Genomic DNA, 22,445 nt, shown 5'->3' with positions numbered 1-22,445 from the left:
GGTCACGGGCGTACTGGCATCTATCCAAGCTGGACATATGATCATTTAAAGACATTTTCAGTAGCACAAGGAAAAATCCTCCCAAATGAACCACACCAACAGGGCAAAACAAAGTACAGTACAGTATTAATTAAAATTGACTGAACTGACTTAATTACATGAGTGTGGAAAGACCAGCTGAGAGGAACAGACAGTGTAAAATATCAACTTACTGCCCAAAGAGACAGCCTGAGGAGAGAAACAAACAGAGGTGTTCGGTCCCAGCCTGATATGCAGTGCACAAGAAGGCCACTTTCATCTGAAAACAAGAGCATTTTCAATTAAGATTGTATTTCATACATATATTTTGGGGTGGGGGGCATGAAACTTTAAGTTAAAACACATTAAATTTTTATGTCATCATCATTTTCAATACATTTTAAATCACAGATGAGAATTATAATTGTAATTGTTTAATTGTTATATTGCCACTAGCAGAAGCCGCTTGCCTCGTACAACACTTTAGCTCTACCACAGGTCGGCATGGTAATAAAAATTGTGCTCTGAAATAGTTCTGCAGAAGTGGGCCTCAAAACACACTAAGTTCAAGGAGACTCAACAGCGTGTAAACAAGTCTTACTTAGCAACAACAAGTTGCTTGCCTCACATCGTGCTCCTGCTGAAGTCCCAGACAGAACCCATTTTTCTCTTTGCCCACATTTACGTGATATTGGATTGGATTGGATAAACTTTGTCAAATGTACTGTAAGTGTACCATACAGCACAGATTAAATTTCTTCCCTCTCAACATAAAACAAGAGGAGCTGCTGCGGTTGTTCGCGCCGCTATCAAAAGAAGTGTGCTGTACATATTCGGCCCTATCTACGCAAACTGTATTGACTTTAGATGTAAACGCGTCGCAAGAACAGCTTAACGTATTAGGTATGGCCGCAGTATATTTCATATCCTTATTTAGCAAAAAAACTATTTCATTTGAGGTCAACAAATGAGCTATTTTTCATGTAAGAAATAAAAGCCTGCCGGCTGGTCGCAACTCTTACCGGCTGAATGTGTGTAGCCAGAAGTTTACGTACTTTACGCCAAGTGATGAAAAGTATTTTGAATTAAAGAAGGGGGTCAAACTCATCTTTAACACCAGGCCACATTGTAGTGATCGTTTCCTTTGGAGGGCCATTATGACCATGAAAGTATATTATGAAGTCCAGAATAATGGCTCATTCACCGATTGTTTAAGTTAGTGTACTGAGGGCTTTAGTAACAAGAAAATACTTAGAATATCTCACTTATTTCTTACATATGAGAAGTTGAAATGTTACATTTTTTAGCAATCATCGTAGAAGTTGACATGTTTGATTTGCTTTCACGGGCCGCATAAAATGAGGTGGTGGGACTGATGTGGCCTCCAGGCGTTGAGTTTGACACCTCGCTGCCCATCTTCAAAGCCCTCCTCAAAACACACTTGTATTCTTTGGCATTCGACTCAGCATGACTTAGATTTGTTCTTGGTTTTACTGTTTGGTGCTTTCTACCGCCTTTATGACCGATTTGTCTTACTGTTTACTGTGCATGTTAAATTGCTCCATGTACAGCACTTTGTATGCAGCGATGGCTGTTTGAAAGTGCTCTATAAATACTGTTGACTTGACTTGACTTGACCTGTGCCCTACGCAAACACCATTACTTGGATGGTTGGGGGCACGGAGTTGGGAATATTCTGCCACCCAGATCATAGTCTTTCTGCTCATAAGACATGTGAATAGGCTCACAATAGATTCACTTTCGGGCTAACATATTCCATGACAGCACAGAACGAAATACATTTCCTACCATCACTATTGATGATGTGTAGAAGTAGCTTCAGGTAGTTCTGCGTCTGTTCCACCAGGTCCCATGACTAAAAACATATATGGACAAGACACAAAACAGATTCTGTTGGGAGGCAAGCTCGAGGAAGGGGGGGGGGGGGGGGGGGGGGGGTCAGATGAAGGTTTTAACTGCATGACTGATTTATCATCACACAAATTATAGTGCATCATTGATAAATTGACACCAGTCAAAATGTGACAATTATTTATTTGTTTATTTATTACTGCGTTTCTGTCACGCTGCTGCTGTGTGTCTTGTGCCATGCCTGATAAAGTGCAGCACATTTCTCCTAGAGAAACAGCTGGTGAGCTCCACTTCAGAACCTGTGACATTATACCATAAAATAAAATTAGGCTTAAGTGCACAATAACAAGATGTCTTTCTGGAAAAATGGTGTTGGGCATGTCATGAAGATATATTTTTTTTCTACGCAAGATTTAGAGAGCATAGTACAATGGATTCCCACTATTTGAGGGGAACATAAGAATAGTGGATCAACTCCTCAATTCTTGATTAAGATTAAGATATCCTACCAATGTGCATTTTCCACAAAAAAACGGTTGGCTTCTCCGTCGAATTAAAAAAAATATTGCAAAAATTAAAAATCGCTTAACAGGCAAATCAAGGGTGCTGAATGAGTATGACTGTTCTGTAATATGTGGCCCCATAGAAGCGTTGATGAAAACTTGCGGCCACCTTCATAGTAGAAGTTGGCCAACCCTGAAAAAAATCTGTCAAGATGAGGGAAGAGAACTATGCACTTCCACAAGTCTGGTTCAATTTCAAAGTGCTTGAAGCTGGCACCCTCATCTTTTCAAACAAGTATTTACACGTCAAAACACCATCAAAATGTCCAAACATCATACTGCTCAGTTGAGAGACATGTTCTGTCTCCCAGAGATGAATACGCTTTGGTCCGAAATGTGCATGTCAACCCAACAACAAAAGCAAAAATTATTGTGAAGATGCTTACTGAAGCTGGTAAGTGTGTGTTACTATCCACAGACAAATCACACAAACACACACACGCGTGCGCACACAAAGATCATGCACACAGGGACATACATCTTAATTTTTGGAAAGATGTCCTGTGGTCTGACAAAACTAAAACTGAAATGTTTTCTCATGGTGTGCACAGTTACGTTTGGAGCATAAAGTGCATGCTTGTGGATATTCGCATTCATCCAGGTCAATCCATTTCCATGTTCTTTAAAACAAAAAGTGTAGTTCAGTTGTTCATTCATCTTCCGAACCGCTTTATCCTCACTAGGGTTGTAGGGGGTGCTGGATCCTATCCCAGCTGACTTCGGGCAGTAGGTGGGGGACACCCTGAATCGGTTGCCAGCCAATCGCAGGGCACACAGAGACGAACAACCACGCATACCCACATTCACACCTGGGGACAATTTAGAGTGATCAATCAGCCTGCCATGCATATTTTTGGAATGTGGGAGGAAACCGGAGCACCCGGAGAAAACCCACGCAGGCCCGGGGAGAACATGCAAACTCCACACAGGGAGGCCGGAGCTGGAATCGAACCCAGTACCTCTGCACTGTGAAGTCGATGTGCTAACCACTCGACTTCCGGGCCGTCTCGGTAGTTCAGTTGTAATTGATTCAATGCCCAGAGAAGGTGGAAACTTGCATGGCTGAAACCCCCCCCCCCATCCAAACTGTGAAATAGGGGGGTGGGAATCGTTATGTTTTGGACTTGTTTTGCTACAAGAGTGACTGTGGGCACCTCACATAATAGATGGAATCATGATGAACGAACATAATGTGAAATACTGAAGGAACATCAATACAAAAGCCAAGAAGCTGTAAGCTTGGGGCAGAAACGATTCTTCTACATCAGGGGTGCCCATTGCGCGTTTAACTCATGAAAGGGGTGTTGGTCACATGGCATTAACGCAATGACTGCTAGCCCCAGCAGTTTTTATACTATTGACATAGCTACATGTCAATGGCAGTGAATGAGTTAAAAAAAGTAGACTCCTTCCTATCATCAATTGTGAATTTTTTCCCCCCGCCCCCAATATATGTATCTGCACCAAAAATCCCAAAACAGTTTGGCTCTACATTAGACAAATGCTTGCTCATATAAGAGTACCTGGTACTGAGCCCAATCAATGTTTAAGTTCTTGGTGAAGCACTCAGGAATCGTCAAGGGAGCATCCACATAGTCCTGTCGGGAAATAAGGACGTCAAGTCGATCCAAACGTCATTCCTTACAAAGCCAACTACAATTTTAAATGAATCATATTCTTCACTAATAGTGAGTACCTGATTCCAGTTGAACACAAGTCCCTCAGCTGTGTAGTCTCGGTCTTTGTAGTCTTTAAAAAATTCACACCCTTGAACACAGAAAAAAACAAAGCAATGGATTTCAGGCTGGATTGACACTATGTCGTTCAAGTGAAATACTGTTATTCAAATTTGGTTGCATCCCTGTGAGAACATGAACAGTATGCAGCACAAAGAGAGAAATATCACTAAAGTAAATGAAAACACCAAAAGCTGCCCTCTGAACCCAGGCCACGTTGCAGTAATTGCATGTTAGGGTACTTGCACTTTGGGGTACTGACACGTGGGCTTACTGGCAAATAAGACCCTCAAAAAGAAAAAGGTTTTGCCGGGCCTGAGGTGTGTGCACAGTTTCGTGAGATTTTCCCCAGGTTTAGAACCTCAAAACATCATCATTTTTGTTTTTAAACAAGAGCAACGGCGGACGACAAAATAATACGCTTGCAATAACTTTTCATCTTGAACAATGTTTCGCAGAAACTGAACATTTGAAAATGGATAAAATCTCTAGGGGAAGTTTGTTAAAATATGACCTCTATAAAAGTCCAGAATAGGCGTAAACTTTCAAAGTCATAATGTCCGACTTCCTTTTCGCATTAGCATATGGTTCTAAGACTTTTTTGTATGTGGTGGGCTGTTATATAATTTTCGCAAAGCAAGATGAAATGTACAAGAGAGAATGCTTTAAGAAGGAATTGTGAAATGCAGTTAAATGCTCCGCCCACATCGTATGTCCATCCATCTAACCTGCTACTTTGACAAGAGTTTTGCAGCAGACAGCACAGTTGTATGAGACTTTGATGGGTGTTTTTATCACTGGCTGGCCTGTACATCAAATGAGTCATTTCCATAACCAATGATAATTACAGGGCCATATCTACTGATGCCAACAATGATAGGCCTTTTTTTTTTTTACTTTTAAACTTTACTCCCATTGACAAAAAACTACTGGGCACGTAATAGCATATCAATGAAACGGTGAGGGTTTATGAATGACTTAATGCCATGGGATCAACCGACACTCCCATGGTGATTGACCATTGACTAATGATCCACTTAACTCATTCAATCCCAGACATTTTTACTGGAGCAACCCCCTCAATCCCAGCGTTTTACTGGATTTTGACTGATCTTGCAAGGCCCACAGGATATTTGGTTCTAATGCTATAGAAACATGGAACCAAAATAAACTTTGGAATCTCTTCTTTCAGCAGAAAAAATCTTTTTTCATTCTTCAGCAATCGGCATTACAAAATGTCTAAATTTCATGAAAATGGCGATTCCTGGTCAAAATATTGTAAAGTGTCCTTGTGTCTTGAAAGGCGCTTATAAATCAAATGTATTATTATTATTATTATTATTTAAAAAACGGAGAAAAAGAGCTTTTTGTAAAAACATGCATTTCAAGCACGTGAGGCACCACTGCTACCTAATGGTCGCCTTTTTACATGATTTACAATGCAAATTGCTTATTCTCATTCACTGATTGCATCAGACTCTCCTCCTCTCTATGACGCAAAAAAGACTTAGACGTACAAGTACGTCCTTGGTAGGCGGGGCCTAATTTTTAAAAGACGTTCAAGTACGTCTTGTGGAATGAAAGAGTGGATGGGTAACCCTAGCCTACAGCAATTACAAAGCGCCCGCTCTGTTGTTGTAATGCAAAATTGCAAGTTTGCTGAAGGAGAGAATCTGCACAATGCAGCTTTAATACAGTACAATACAATACATGCTGATTTATATAGCGCTTTCACAACAGCGGCAGGGGAATGAACTGGAGTTTAAGTAACAATATAGCTGCTTCCAAAGCATCCATCCATATTTCAATGCGCTTATCGTCACAAGGGTTGCGGTTGTACTGGAATCTATCCCAGGTGTCTTAGGGCAGCAGGAGAGGGACACCCTTAACTTGTTGCCAGCCAATTATAGGGAATACATAGAATAACAACAATTTGCGCTGACAATCACATCTAGGGACAATTTAAAGTGTTCCATTAACCTGCTATGCACGTCATAAACATAAAATATTTTTCCCAGCTGTCATTTAAATGATACAGCCCAAGTTTCAATTCAATTGGGTAAACTGTCTCGGACAAGGGTGGAATGTATGACCCTTGCAAATGGACAGAAAGTGTACACTAACTACTCATTACTCACTTCCTGAATATGTTCGGGTAAAGCTGCCAAAGTGTGTTTGCATGTCGAAGGGTGCGAACGTGCCAACCAATTTTCATAGTCATAAGTCAAACGTCCAGGACAGGGTCTGTCAAACCCTTGAAGGAGGAGCTACGGCTCTATGTTTTTGTACCTGTGTATGGCGACTTTAAAATGTAACATTTTTCCCCGGGCCCAATGTGTGTGCAAAGTTTGGCGAGTTTCCGTTTAGGTTTAGTTCCTCCAAGATGTGAATTTTTCCACAGAAGAAGAAGAAGAAAAACAATACATTACTTGCAGCTTTCGATGCTGAGGCCCCAATAATGAGCATAATAATAATAATAATTATTATAATAATAATTTCTTTGAAAACAATAGGTTCCTCGCAGCATTTATAATAATAATTCTTACAATAATAATAATAATAATACATCACATTTGTAAGCGCCTTTCACAACACTCAAGGACACTGTACAGCCAAGACCAATGGTAAAACACAGATAAAATAATAATAAAGAAAGATTTAAGGCGGGTAGGCAAGTCTGAATAGGTGGGGGGTTTTGAGCTGGGTTTTGAATAAGGAAAGAGAGTCAATATTACGAATGTTGGGAGGAAGTGAGTTCCAGAGTTTGGGGGCAGAGCGACTGAAGGCTCTGCACCCCATTGTACCGAGACGGGCAGAGGGTAGAAAAAGGTGGAGGGAGGATGAGGACCTGGGTGAGCGAGAGGGAATGGAGATTTGAAGAAGATCTGACAGCTAGGGGGGCGCAAGGTTGTGGATGGCTTTGAATGTATAGAGAAGTAATTTGAAGTTGTTTCCAAGTTTGACAGGAAGCCAGTGGAGCTGTCGGAGAATTGGGGTGATATGATGGAAGGAGGGGGTTCTCGTGATGATCCGGGCTGCTGAATTCTGAACAAGTTGAAGTTTATGGAGGAATTTCTGATGGACACCGAAGAGGAGTGAGCTGCAGTAGTCAATACGGGAAGTGACGAGACTGTGAACAAGGATAGTGGTGGTGTGCGGAGTGAGTGAGGGACGGAGGCGGTTTATATTGCGAAGGTGGAAATGAGCGGACCGGGTAATGTTATTTATTGATGTGGGAGTGAAAGGACAGTGAACTGTCAAGGATAGTGAACTGTCAAGGATGACACCCAGACTCTTCACCTGGGGGGAAGGAGATATAGTGGCATTATCAATTGTGAGGGAGAAACTGTCGGCTTTGTTTAGAGTGGATTTGGTACCGACGAGTAGGAGTTCAGTTTTATTGCTGTTTAGCTTGAGGAAATTGTGGGTGAACCAAGATTTGATTTCTGAGAGACAGTGAGAGAGGGAAGAGGGTGGGAGAGAAGCGTCGGGTTCGCTGGAGAGATAGAGTTGGGTGTCATCCGCAAAGCAGTGAAAATGTAAGCCAAATTTGCGGAAAATGTTTCCGAGCGGAAGGAGGTAGACAATGAAGAGGAGCGGACCGAGGACAGAACCCTGGGGAACACCAGAAGAAACGGGGAGGGATTGTGAAGTAAAAGAATCAAGTTGAATGAACTGAGAGCGGCCAGTGAGATATGAGTGGAACCAACGTAGAGGGGTGTTGGTGATGCCTATGGTAGAGAGTCTATTGAGGAGGATGGGGTGAGAGATTGTGTCGAAGGCTGCACTCAGGTCAAGGAGGATGAGGATGGAGATAAGGCCAGAGTCTGCTGCCATGAGAAGATCGTTTGTGATTTTTATGAGGGCTGTTTCAGTACTGTGACGGGGACGGAAGCCGGACTGGAATTGTTCATAAAGACTATTGTCGGTGAGGTGGGAGTGGAGCTGAGCGGCGACAGTTTTCTCCAGAATTTTCGAGATGAAGGGAAGATGGGAAATGGGGCGTAGGTTATTGAAGTCATTGGGATCTGAACCAGGTTTTTTCACGATTGGGGTGACAGCTGCAGTTTTGAAGAGCACAGGAACAATTCCAGTCGACAGAGAGGAATGAATAAGGGCTGAGATGAAGGGAAGCAGAGAGGGTAGGCAGGATTTGACCAGAGGAAGTCTTGGATTTGATGATGAGGTCTGAAATTAATGAGAGATGGGGGAGTTCAAAAGAAGAGAACAGTTTGCAAGGGGTGAGAAGGTCAGAGAAGGGGAAAGGTACAGAGGAGCCAGATGCTGGTGGATTCTGTTGATTTTTTCGTTGAAAAGAGGAGAAGTGCGTTGCAGGTGTCACGAGAGTAAAAGTGAGGTGGTAGGGAGTCAGGAGGTTGAGTGATTCTGTTCCAAAGTGAAAAGAGAGTCTTAGTATTTCCAGCATTGGAGCAGATGAGTCCGGAGTAGTAAAGTGATTTTGCTTGAGAGATGGAATCCTTGTAGAGGGATAGTTGAGCTGCATAGATGTCCTTGTGAGCAGTGAGGCCGGTTTTCCTATAAAGTCTCTCAAGCTGCCGCGTTTGGGATTTCAAGGAACGTAGAAGAGGGGTGAACGAAGGGGCAGACCGAGTAAAAAGGACAGAGCGGGACTTGACAGGGGCGAGCGTATTGAGAATGCTGGTGAGACCAGAGTTATATCGGAAAACCAAATCATCAGGAGTGGAGTCAATGTCTGGAGTCAGGGTGGTCAGCAATGCAGTGAGAGAGTCAATGTTAATGTCTTTAATATTACGGTAAACAATGGTGATTTGGCAGTTGAGAGCTGGAGTGTAATGTTGAATGAGATATGGAAGTGGTCCGTTATTGGAAGTTCGTCAGCAGTACAGTTGGAGGGGGAAATACCAGAGCAGCAGATCAGATCCAGGGTGTGACCTTTGATGTGTGTGGGAAAATCTACAAATTGATCAAAACCAAAACTGTTAATTGAAGAAGTGAGGTCAATGGTGAGAGGAAGAGCAGTGTTGTCCATGTGTATATTAAAATCTCCCAGGAGTATTACATTTGGTGACAGAGAGGAGAGATGGGTGACACTTCATTTAAAAAGTCGTGGTGGGGTTTGGGGGAGTGGTACACTGTGGCAATAATCGTGGGAATGGGTCCGGATATTTGACAGGCAAGGCATTCAAAGGAGGAAAGTGGCGGGAGAGAAACCGGAAGTACTTTCCACTTCTCGCGGTATACTATCGCGAGACCTCCTCCGCGACCAGAATTGCAGGGCTTGGAAATGTAAACAAATCAACTGTGAGAAGTCCCTGGGAGTTTGCTAGGTTTCATTTAAGCAAAGAATGTCAAACTTACGGTCCGTGAGGATATCTTGAATGAGATTACCCTTCCCAGTAAGCGAACGGATGTTAAGTAGCCCGAAGTTGACGGCGGCAGTCTCGCTGCTGCGGGGGCCGTTAGCCGACCTAGCCAAGCCGGCTAACGCACAATGGTCGATGGATCGGCCGGCGTTTCTGGATGGCCGGCGGGAGGAAGACCAGAAGGAGTAGATGGTGTTGGATCAGTTGAGGCAGAAGCCCCGACGAGACCCACGATGAATATATTTCCGGGAAGGAAAGCGAACGATGTCCAGGAGCCGGCGTAGAGCAGGAGGAGGGCCCAGCCATTGGAAGCGGAGCCGAAGGAGCTCGGCCACCAAGTACTGGAGCAGACCCTTGACAGGTCGATGAAGGAGCGACAGGTTGACAGGTAGGATGCTGAGACGCCGGGACGAAACAGTCGAAGATAGTTGAGAGTGCGAGGCAGGCGTGAATGGGGGCCGGGTGGAATGACTGTAAGACGATGATAGTGATTCCATGCGAAACAGTAAAACAATCGAGCGTAAAAACACAGTAAAAACACCGTCAAACACAAAAGTTTGTGGGAGAGCAGCGGCAGCCAAAACGCGCCAGCGTTCACTCTACCCAGAAGTCCCAGAATGACAATTACAAAATCAACAGGGACCTTGCAGGGGTTGCTGCTGAACCTGATAATGTGATCGAGGCACTGAATCGGAATTGGTCACTTGGATCTGCAGTGCAAATCCTACATCAAGACAAGTTTCTCCGATGGGAAACCAAATAAAAGTCAATTTCTGTAATGCTCTGGCCTCATTTTTTCACATCCAAAATCCAACTTATCCACGAGCATATCAGCCCCTCACCTGCTCCCAACCCTCCTTTTCCATTCTCCCCGGCTCCTACCCACATGTTCTCTGTATTCACCTCCCCATCTGTCCACCAAATCTCCATCTTAATTCAGAAGTCCAAAACCTCTACTTGTCAACTTGACCCTCTCCCAACTGTTCTAGTCAAAGCCTCTATCCCGGCCTTCTCCCCTCTCATCACTAACATTATTCAAACTTCCCGTTCTACTGGCAATGTACTCTCCCATCTCAAAACTGCTGCTGTCACTCCCATATGTAAGAAACCTGGCTCTGATCCCTCCGACCTGAACAATTTCCGTCCCATATCAAACCTCCCCTTCATTTCCAAACTTCTAGAAAAACCAGTGGCCGCTCAACTTCACACCCATCTGTCCTCCAATAACCTCTATGAACAATTTCAATCTGGCTTCCATCCCCTCCATAGTACTGACTGGCCCTCCTCAAAATATCCAATGATCTCTGCTGACTCCGGTTCACTTGCCATCCTCCTCCTGCTTGACCTTAGTGCAGCCTTTGACACCATCTCTCACACCATCCTTCTCGACAGACTCTCCTCCATTGGTATCACCAGCGCCCGCCTCTCGTGGTTCCTCCTATCTCTCTGACCGCACCCAGTTTATCCAGCTCAAATGTTTTACATCTCACCCCTTTACCCCTCACTTCAGGTGTTCCTCAGGGTTCTGTCCTTGGCCCCTTGTTGTTTCTTCTCCCATTGGTAATATCTTCAGGAAATATCATATTCACTTTCACTGCTACCGCGGATGACACCCAGCTCTACATCTGGACCAAACCAACCACCATACTTCCACCATCCTCCCTAACCAACTGTCTGCAGGAATTAAAATCACGGTTCACCTTAATTTCCTCAAACTGAACAGCAATAAAAGTGAACTCCTCCTCATTGGCACCAAATCCACCCTAAACAAAATAAACAATTTCTCCATTCCCTTTGACAGCTCCTCCATCTTCCCCTCCCCTCAGGTCAAGAGTCTGGGCGTCATCCTTGATAGCACCCTCTCCTTCACCTCACATATCAACAACATTACTCATTCTGCATATTATCATCTTAGGAACATTCAACGGCTCCGGTCTTCTCTCACCCTTCAATCCACTGCTATACCCGGTTCATACCCTCGTCACCTCCCGACTTGACTACTGTAACTCCCTCCTGCTCGGGCTCCCTCAAAAAACCCTCCATAAGCTTCAGCTGGTCCAAAACTCAGCCGCTCGCATTATCACGCTCACACCATCCATAAACCATATTACACATGTTCTCCAACATCTCCACTGGCTCCCCATTATACACCACATTCAATATAAAATCCTGCTCCTTACATTCAAACCCATCCATAACCTTGCCCTTCCATACCTGTCTGATCTAATCCATATTTCTACATCTGTCCGCTCTCTTCGCTCTTCTTCCACTCTCCTCCTCACTGTCCCCCCTGCTCGCCTCGTCACAATGGGAAATAGAGCCCTCAGTCGTTCTGCTCCCCAACTCTGGAACACACTCCCCGCTGACCTTCGTAACCAGTAAAGCCAGCAAGGCCTTCTCTGCTGGCCTAAACATTCTCAGAAAAGTAAATTTAATAAGTTTACTTTTCTGAGAATAACATAAATTTATGTTATTTTATTTTTATAAATATGTAAACAAAATTATTCTCTGTATTCTTTACGTCATATTATTTCCACTTAGTCGAGTGGCTTATTTTAAATAACATTGAAAGCCACTCTATAAATAACTTATTTATTATGGTAGAGTTTTTAACCAATCATATTTCAGATAGCTTGTGTTGCCAGGTAAATTAAACTTGCTCGGGGCCTTCAGATTAAACCGAGCCTGTGCGCTGTAAATGAACGGGCACAGTCAGCTTGCAATCAGATCACGAGTCTGCGTACCAGGGCCAGCTAGAAGGGCTTACGTCGCCACTGGACGTGTGCGTTCGGTGATTGGATTAGCGCCTGCTAGAGGGAGCTGTTGCTGCATTTTGACCCAAAATGGCCAATGCAGAAGACCTCGATCTGGTTGCAGGACTACTTTCCACACAATTTTCAAGATGGACCTTCCACTGGATTTACCAATTTAAGTTGTTTTACCAAGACAGCAAGGAAACATCAGAGCATGGCTGGGCACTTAAAAGCTACAGTGCGTTTAAAAACGTTTGGGGACACTCACGTAGGTCTGCAGCTCAGTGAACAAGCACTACATTGGTGAGTAAATGAATTTTATTTTACATTTCTTTTTGTTATTTTATTTCATAAGTATTTATGGTAACAAAATAAAATGACAAAGATACAAAAATGTATCAAATAAATCAGCTCACCTGCAATTTATAATGGCACATTATAGTCAGCTTTGTGCACTAAAATTCATTCAATCTCAGCTGGTCAACATTTTCAGTTATTTGCTGTTGTATAGCCTATTCTCAAAATGCAAATGATCTGTTAATTTTATTTTCAAAGAATAGTTTGTTTTGTTATTGTGTGGTTGGTGTCTTATATGAAACTGCGACATTGCGCAATTTATTGGACAGACTTGTTTATGATTACACAGTGTAATTTGGGTGGCATTTTATTGAGTATTTTTAAATCTTTTTATTTTTGACAATATCTGTAAATGTAGTTTCCTGCCCTTAATTGTGAATGCATATTTGATGGTTTAAAATGCTTTGTATGTTTTATTTTATCTTGTTTTATTTGATGTTGTTTTTAACATTGTATTTGTGTTTTTTAACTGCTTGTTGAAAGGTGTCCTTGAGTTTTTAGAAAGGTGCCCAGCCCACAAGTGAAATGTATTATTATTTTTACTATTAAATCAAATCCAATTTGTAAATTTCCCCAGTGTGGGACAAATAAAGGATATCTTATCTTAAATCAAATCCAGCCTCAGACAAGCAAACAAGGGCACTTTCACAGTTTTCACAGTTTCTAGCACTTAGAATTTTTATAATCATTATACCATTTTTATAATCAAAAATGGTAAAAATATATTTTTAATTCACAAATATGAACATTGACTTTTTTATGCTTTCTTACCAGGATAAGGCACAGAGATCAAAGTGAAGTCTGCATAGCGTTGGGCTTTGTCAGCCTTCTCAGAAGATGTCACACTAGCAAGAAAAGAAAAAAAGATGACATGTAGGGTCAGCGTCTGAAATGTTATGGTGCACTGTATTATTGGATCCATTTACTCATACTAATTTTTATTTTTAAGTAAGAAGAACAAATCTTGAAAAAAAAATGTAAGAAATTTGTTGAAATGCTCCAGAAGCATTCAACATGCTCTTTTATAAATCACAACATTCAAGGTACCGTAATTTCCGCACTATAGCGCACCAAAAAGTCTTCCATTTTCTGTCTCCGTGCCTTCTCTTCTGTGCCTTCTCTTCTTCCATTCGACCTGAGAGGCGTTCATGACCGCCTCGGAAAACGTAAATTAACTATTCCTTCAATGAAACAACGAAAATTGAAAATAATGCATCAAAACAGAAAATCAAGTGAGGAAACCCCAAAATAAATTATATAGTCCGACTACAGAATTTATTTTGTGATTTCCTCGTTTGTGAATACAGTACAAATCAAAGGAATAAATAAACACTTCTGAGACAGTCCTGTCTCCTCCAATTTAACTCAACTGTATTTATAGAGCACTTTCAAACAGCCATTGCTGCATACAAAGTGCTGTACATGGAGCAACTAATATATATTCAACAATAAAGCAATAATCAGTAACAAAGATGGTAGTAGGCACCAAACAGTAAAACTAACATCAAATTTACGGACATCTGATCATTCTGTTGCAGCTAAGGGGCTATAGAATTTATTTTGCGATTTTCTGTTTTGATGCATTACTGTATTTTCAATTTTCATAGTTTCATTGAAGTAATTATTAATTTACGTTTTTTGGAGGTGGTCATGAACGCCTCTCTAGTCGAATGGAAGAAGGCACAGAGATGGACAAAGACGTACCTGGAGCTCCATCTAGTGGATGCATTGTAGATTGCGCCTTATAGTCCAGCGGATGCAATTTGAATAAAATTAAAATATCGCCCATTAATTGCGGGTACGCCTCATAATCCAGTGCGCCTTTGAGTACGGAAAATACGGTAAATTTCCTTTGTGAAAAAAAATGTATCGGGAACGTACGTACTAACACTTTTAACCTCTCGACTTTTACCAGTTAGTACCTCCAACCACATCGAAGGTTAATCTTATGTTTCTAAGACCGAGAACACACATGAGGATAGGTTTCAGACCCCAAAAATGAAGGAAAACAAAAACCAACCAACCCCCTCCCCCCTCTCCCACACACACACACAATATGGGATGTACCATGTGTGGTGTGCTCTGATAATCTCAACACAGAACACTGCACATAAAGATTCAGTTCCACCACAAATTTCCAAACAAGGCAGATGTTTCACATGATCACAAGTGATCTATCAACGACACAAAGTACTTTCACGACCGGATATGTTCCGCCAATGTGTTTCTGAAGGGACCTAATGCCGGAATGGTCATGTCATGTGACGTGAACATAATACAATCAATCAAAAAAAGTGCCCTGAGGAACAAGGAAACAACTCTAAAAACAAAACAGCAATGTCAGGGTTTTTATTGTACAAAAGCGGGTTCCCCAGATAGCAAGAACTATTTTCCGAAACAGATCTTTTTTGACAGCATCGCCTTTTTACAACGCTCCCGTCTCCAATCCTCTTCGGAAACCCTTGGGTAACATAAGCGCATATCCAGAAATGTCTATTCCTCTCCGTTTTTGTGCGATAATGTGTCAGAACAAGAGATTTCTGCCTCTGAGGACTTGTTTTGTACAGAATGGTGGAACTGCTAATGTAATCGTTTTTGATGAGGCTACATCAATCCAACGTACTGCAAAAATATTCCAACATGTTGGTGTAAGGCAGGGGTGTCCAAACTTTTTGCCAAGGGGGCCAGATTTTATGTGGTAAAATGTCGGGGGGCCGACCTTGGCTGACATTCTTTACATTGAACAACAATATTGTTCAACAAATTTTAGTAAGCCGGTCTGTTTCACATTTCCATTTTTATTTTAATTTCAACAATCTTAAGAATTTCTTTTGGTTCATTTGAAACAGGTATATCACCTGCAACTGCTTATTCACTTGACTTTTTCTTAAACAGAAGTCTCCTGAGTGCAAATTGATTGATTTGAAACATAAAATGTATCACCATGACTTTTCAATAGTCACAAAACCTTTGACTCGAACAACAGGGAAATGAACAAGCAATACACATATCCACGACTGCAAGGATCATTTGAAATATGACGTATCAGTCAATATAAACACGGAGTGATGTCTAGTGAGGATCAAGCGGTTAGGAAGATGAATGAATGAATGAATGAATGAATGAATGTCTTGTTAACTCGTGAGTGATGCCCTCTAGTGTCTAAATGCTATTACTCATTTAGTGAATGCTATTACTCATTTAGCCACTAGAGGGAAGCAGTACTCTATGAAACATCACTCACCAGTCTACGAGACCTCAGTCAATGCAACACGTGTTCCATTGCGCCCAACCTGCGGGCCAGACGGCACTGATTTTATGACAGGGGCCGAGGGCCGGATGAAATTCGACCGCGGGCCGGATTTGGCCCGCGGGCCGGACTTTGGACATGCCTGGTGTAAGGTCATACATGTGCAAAGTAGATTGACGTATTGATAAAGTCATTTGGACGTTTTGGTAAAGTCATCCGTTTTTATTGGTAAAATATAGGCTAAAATGTGGAATACCCTGTGGTATTATGGGAAAATATGTTTTTCGCACAAATTTTTCCCTTGTGTGAAAAATGAGTTATATTAATAGAGTTCAATCGCAACTTGTTCTTATTCAATGTGTGTACTCCAACCATAGACGGCACCACATCGCTCCTAAAAGGCAAAAATGAGTAGGAACAACCAGTATTTGAGGGCGAGACGGCAAGTGAGAGAGAGAGAGATTTTGGTTTTGCGGACCCCAGATAGTCTTGGCCACCTCCTGGATGGAATTCCAGTTTCTCCACTGCTTCACAACTAGCCACAAACTCTAGAACAGTGGTTCTTAACCTGGGTTCGATCAAACCGTAGGGATTCCATGAATCGGTCTCAGTGGTTTGACGCAGCTTATGCCATGAAGGTTAAGACACACCCGACTCAACATGCCAATTAGGTATGATATGCCCGCCTAGTCATCGCTGGCTGCAGATTATCACATGAGGCGTAGAAAAAAAGTAGTGTGTTTCCGGTAACCCGACCGACCGACCGAGAATTTCTACTTTTCTACTAATTCTTCTTACTAAAAAACCTTTACGGTCGGCATTTTTTTTTCAAACAACCCTCTACATTTTTGTGTAGAGAGGGTTTACATCCGTGCAAAGTCAGCATGTGACTGTCGTGATAGTATGTCGTACAATTAAACAAAAAAAAAAGTATACATATCTTTTGAAATGTTATTTACTTTTTCCTGTTTTTAATAAATGTGTTTTTTTGTGTCTTGAATTTGTAAAAAATATACCGTATATATTTATTTTTCACTAATGAAGGGTTCGGTGAATGTGCATATGAACTGGTTGCGATTGGTACCGCTAAGAAGGTTAAGAACCACTGCACTAGAACAAGTATATAGTATGTAGCACATTGTTTCTTACTTCAGGCCAAACTTAACCTTCTTGTTCTCCACCATAAGGTCGCAGATGTAGCGAACGGACAAGTACCGGAGGAGCTTAATGTCGTGGCCTCGGACCTTGTCAAAAAGCTGTGAGTCCCCATTCCTGAGTAGAAATTGAGAAAAACAAAAGGTATGGAAGCTTCATTACTGTGAACGAGTGACACAGGCCCAAAAACGTGACGACCTAGATTTCCATTACTATAACTCTGTTTGATTACCTGACTCCACAGTCATCCTCTAGAATCTCCTCAGAGTCTTCCCATGTATCATCACTGCCCCCTACAGGGTACATATAGGTATTTACTGCATGAAGTGTATTTCAACAGTTAAGACAAGAGTATCCAAAGTCGGCCCTCAAGGGCCGCTATCCTGCCTGTTTTCCAGCTCTCCCAGGAGCAACACACCTGATTCAAATAATCAGGATTGCTCTAACACTGACTGATGAGCTGATCATCTGAATCAAGTGTGTTGCAGCCGGGAGACATGGAAAAACAGGCAGGACGGCGGACCTCCAGGTCCGGAGCTGGACATGCCTGACTTAAGATAATGCCAGGAATTTAAAATCACATCAAAGTGCCGTAATAAAGAGTTTACATGAATTGTGTATTAAAGGATTTTATTTTGTATCAATGTATCAAATGAGATTGCCCGCATGATGTGGTACTTTATTAATCTACATCAAACTGAATAGAACTCAACATTCTTGGGGAGTAGAAAAATATTGGAACAGTAAGTCCAATACTTTTATATTTGCTATATACTGAAAACACTTTGGTTTTACATCAAACAAAAACAATAGTAGATATAATAATAATAATAATAATACATTTCATTTATAAGTGCCTTTCAAAACACTCAAGGACACTTTACAATCAAAATAAGAACAATAAAACCATTATAAATAATAAAAGGAGAGATTAATTTAATAATTATCGCTCTTATTTCCGGATACTACATTGAAACTCCTCTACAACAAAACCTAAATGGGCGAAAAGACCCCCTAATGTGAAAAAAACTTCATGTATTAACACCATTCCGACTCTCCTGCCCCCGATACAACGAAAAAAAAACCCTGTTGATTTATACGAAATATTTTTCTCTGCTCTGGCCTCGCGAAGAGATTCACTACAACAAAGTCTAATCCAACAGTGACCTCTACTGCTTTGTTCAGAAACGGCAACAGCAACCACCACACTGGTTTACACAGCTCCAAGTTTCCGGAACACAACATACTCATAGCTGCTCTGCCATTGGCTTACCGAGCATCATCCTGGCCTCCCATTGGCCAAGAGGGACCTCACTATCTATGTGTGTAGACACTGAAGCTAGATCCGTGGTAGAGTGGAATGTATCCGATTAGCTGCTCAGAGTAAATTGCTTGTGGCTCGGCGGACAGTCAAATAAACGAACGTTTCCTGGAATGCTTTACTTGTTATCATGCTAAAAACCTTATGCTAACCGGAGTGCTAATTTGAGAGAAGGCAAGTTCCATCGTGCTAACTATGGCCATTGAGGACTATGAAGCGTCCCATTGCTGGCTTTAAAAGGTCATTGCATGACATCAGCTGAGCAACGCTGTCTTGGGTGGCAATCGAGGGGAGGTCGAGTTAGAGACATTGAGATGGTGGAAAGAAAAGCCACCGCGTCCAGGAAGTATTTGTTATTGTTGTTAGATTCAGACGTAGCATGAATCATTGCTAAAATGGCTACAAAACGGACCTTTGGATGTCAAGCAGCTAAGACAAGAAGCGCTCTGACGCTGGACGAGAGTGTAAAAGTGATCAAAATGAAAGACGGAGGAAGCTAAATAAAATACATTATCCAAGAAATTAATTTAAGTGAAAGTGAATGCTGATCGTAAATTTCGCAATTTTGTTTGAAAATTGTTTACATTGGAGATCAAATTTGCTACATGGAAAAACCCCCTGTTGTGAAAAATTTCTTGCTGCAATTATGATTTCGTTGTAGAGGAGTTTCACTGTATCTAGAGCAGATGAACAACAGTGTGCGTATATGTGTGTGTCCTTGGTCGAGAACATCTCTGTTGTCAACCAAAACATTTTTTGACCAAAAATTTCGAGTTTTTTTATGCCTGGGATTATGACAAAAAAATCGGTTCCCGACCAAACTGAGCGCACTTGAATGCGCCACTTGACTCCTCTCGCCTTTCTTACACGAGGAAGTAACGATTCCTCGGGTAGACAAGGAAGTGACGTTTCCTCATGTAGCATTCCATTGTGAGCAGACGTGTTCAATAAAGATGTTTTTTTTTTTTTAAAGAGCGTGTTTTCTGTTTTCGAACAAATCGGTTTTCAAACAGCCTTCTCGAACGGACTAAAACTCGTGTTATTTGTGTGTTTTCACAATGCAGTTTTAATTTTGACTCTTGGGGCCTATAGAGTAAATGTTCTCAAATTTATATTACAGTCCATCTTTTTTTTAATTTATCTTTACTGCTATACACAATGTGAATTTAAGAGATTAAGAACTATTGATTATATATAACAGAATTGTTCATTCATTATATTGTGACATTTTCATTGTTCAATAAAACACTTGCACTGGTTCCCTGAAATTAAGAAAATTCCTCCACAAAATTAGAAATTTGACCCTCAAATTAAGTCATTGGTTCACAAAACTGCACTGCAAAGAAAAAAAAACACATTTTAAGACATTATGTAGGCCTGGTCTCAATCCCCCATGAATAGCAGCGGCCCATTGTAGAGAAAACATCCAATTTTTCAAATCAAAAGTATTGACTCCATGTTGAAGGAATGTTTTTGCTACCAGTCTAGTTATTATTGATGTGCTAGCAAGCACATATGAAACTCAAGCAACAAATTGGAGGAAAAACAACAACTTCCCCATTTTAGATTTTATTTACAGTATGTGTCTGTGTTTGCATGCGACTCTGAGTGTTTGTGCTTGTGTTTGTACCAGAAAAGATGTAATTATAGCCTGTGCGTCCATAGAGTTCCCCCCAGCCGGCCAGAGTGGACGAACGACAAATGTGCTGTAGTGAGGAAGAAAAGGCACAGTTGTGACATCAGATACAATACAAAATAATAGTAATCCTGACCTAAATTAATTTGCATATACATGAATTCTTAAGCGAGACTTGAGTTTGAACTTCTTTTGTTTGATATCAATGATTTGTGACGACTGTATAACTGTGCATAACAGAAATATATAAAGATTATATATAGAGAGATTTTTTAACTATGTTTCCTACATAAAACATTGCTTAGCTTTTTTGGAAAAAATTACGCTAGTGTTGTGAATTGTTTGAAATAGCTGATAATGTTCACTTTCATGTCTGGCAGTGGAATCGTGACCCCCTCTGCTGAGTTTTGTGATTTCAAGAGGAACTATAGACCAAAGGAAAGATTGAGAGTTTCCTGTAGCACAGCAGTACCTTGCCATTGTAGAAAATGACTGGACAGACGAACCGCCCTCTGCATCGGGCCAGTTTACTCCGGTTCACCAAATCTTGAAGCTTACTGATCTGCACTGTGCTCTCAAACCTAGAAAGACAAAAAACGTTGGTTTATTCGTTATCCATTACTGTATCTGAAATGCTTTATCCTCACGAGGGTGGGCAGGCATGCTGGAGCCCATCCCAACTGACTTTGGGCAGTAGGCGGGGCATGCCTTGAACATCCAAACCAAAGGTAAGACAGTGCACGTCACAGACATTGTTAAGAAACCTGGGGACTGTTTCAAACTGTGAGAAACTACTTCTCATTTGAAGCATTTCCTGTTCAGCTGAAAAAGGTTTGTGATGGTCAAATTTTGCAAAATTGTATTTCAGCGTGTCATCTCCATTCCCCACATCGCCAATGGAGGGTTGAAACAGGGTATGGTGAAGTGAATATTTCCCACTTTCATGACAAGAAGGGACAATTTGTTTGTCAAAGCTGCCCCAGGGGAATTGAACAATTGAATAATCACACAATTCTGCATGAGGCTAGTGACTCATATGACTCATATGACAGTCACCATCATCAGAATATGCTGGGATAAACATTAGCGGTGTGCTGGTGTGCATGAGCACGGCAAATTGAATAGTTCAAGTCTGTCGCTGCACTATTGCGTACCGTATTTTCCGCACTAAAAGTCGCACTGGATTATGAGGCGCACATTCAATGAATGGTTATTTTGTAAATGTTTTTCATACATTGGACGCGTCACATTATTAGGCGCAATCTACAATGCCTCCACTAGATGGTGCTACGCTCCTTCATTTAACTCGAGAGACATCCAATCAACTTGAGAGACGTTCATGACCGCCTCTGAAAAATGTAAACTATTACTGTACTTAAATGAAACTACGAAAATTGAAAATAATGGAAAATCAAGCGAGGAAATCACAAAATAAAATCTATATCCCGTACAGAATTTATTTTGTGATTTCCTACCCGGGTGCAAAAAAACATTGGGCACTCAACTGCTGCCCCAGAGAAGGCGCGAGATTATTCAGAGATTTGAAAACAAAGAGGAGGATCTTGAAAATAACTCTAAAATGAATGGGGAGCCAGTGAATGAGCTTTCCCACAGTGGCTGGCTTTAAACCGTTTATTTTTTTGGACAATATTTCACCAGCTTTAGAAAATATTCTTTCACAAAGCACAGATGTAGCTGGGGAGCAGAGAAATTTGAGTGCCAGTTTATATAAATTTGGGTAGATATGGCCCAGTTTCATGGCTCTCCTTGCTCTCATGCAAGGCTCTATAATGCCTCAACATAGATGAGGTGTTATTGTTGTATACAAGGGGCGGCCCGGTAGTCCAGTGGTTAGCACGTCGGCTTCACAGTGCAGAGGTACCGGGTTCGATTCCAGCTCCGGCCTCCCTGTGTGGAGTTTGCATGTTCTCCCCGGGCCTGCGTGGGTTTTCTCCGGGTGCTCCGGTTTCCTCCCACATTCCAAAAACATGCGTGGCAGGCTGATTGAACACTCTAAATTGTCCCTAGGTGTGAGTGTGAGTGCAAATGGTTGTTCGTTTCTGTGTGCCCTGCGATTGGCTGGCAACCGATTCAGGGTGTCCCCCGCCTACTGCCCGAAGACAGCTGGGATAGGCTCCAGCACTCCCCGCGACCCTAGTGAGGATCAAGCGGCTTGGAAGATGAATGAATGAATGAAAGAATGTTGTATTCAAGTCCCCTTGCACACAACAGACACTTCACCTGTGAAATAACAATAGTTAGACAAAAGAACAAGCAAAAACCTGCATTGTCACATTTATATTAATGTAGTTTTTCTCCATTACCTTATTGGAAGCAATCAAATCAAAATGTTCCCATACAGGAAAGGATCGCCTTTTCACGCAGGTTCCATCGCAAGCAACGGACAAGGCTTGAAAAAAGATTGCACTAGTTGCACTG

General features: G+C 41.7%; 1 protein-coding gene across 3 annotated transcripts in view; it reads right to left on the bottom strand.

The window, feature by feature from the left end:
- Positions 1-22,445, bottom strand: part of mtmr14 (myotubularin related protein 14) — a 70,088-nt gene that overhangs the window by 23,683 nt on the left and 23,960 nt on the right. For all 3 annotated transcript variants that reach the window (XM_052075128.1, XM_052075129.1, XM_052075127.1), the window contains exons 3-11: positions 20,479-20,587; positions 20,001-20,076; positions 17,282-17,342; positions 17,044-17,166; positions 13,416-13,489; positions 4,150-4,220; positions 3,977-4,051; positions 1,828-1,894; positions 213-298 (exon numbers count right to left, since the gene is read on the bottom strand). In XM_052075128.1, coding sequence (XP_051931088.1) covers positions 213-298; positions 1,828-1,894; positions 3,977-4,051; positions 4,150-4,220; positions 13,416-13,489; positions 17,044-17,166; positions 17,282-17,342; positions 20,001-20,076; positions 20,479-20,587 — 742 coding nt within the window. The remainder of the gene's footprint in view (positions 1-212; positions 299-1,827; positions 1,895-3,976; positions 4,052-4,149; positions 4,221-13,415; positions 13,490-17,043; positions 17,167-17,281; positions 17,343-20,000; positions 20,077-20,478; positions 20,588-22,445) is intronic.

This window comes from Hippocampus zosterae, chromosome 9 (genome assembly GCF_025434085.1).
Source record: "Hippocampus zosterae strain Florida chromosome 9, ASM2543408v3, whole genome shotgun sequence".
Classification (NCBI taxonomy): domain Eukaryota; kingdom Metazoa; phylum Chordata; class Actinopteri; order Syngnathiformes; family Syngnathidae; genus Hippocampus; species Hippocampus zosterae.
This window is presented reverse-complemented; position numbering and strand designations above follow the sequence as displayed.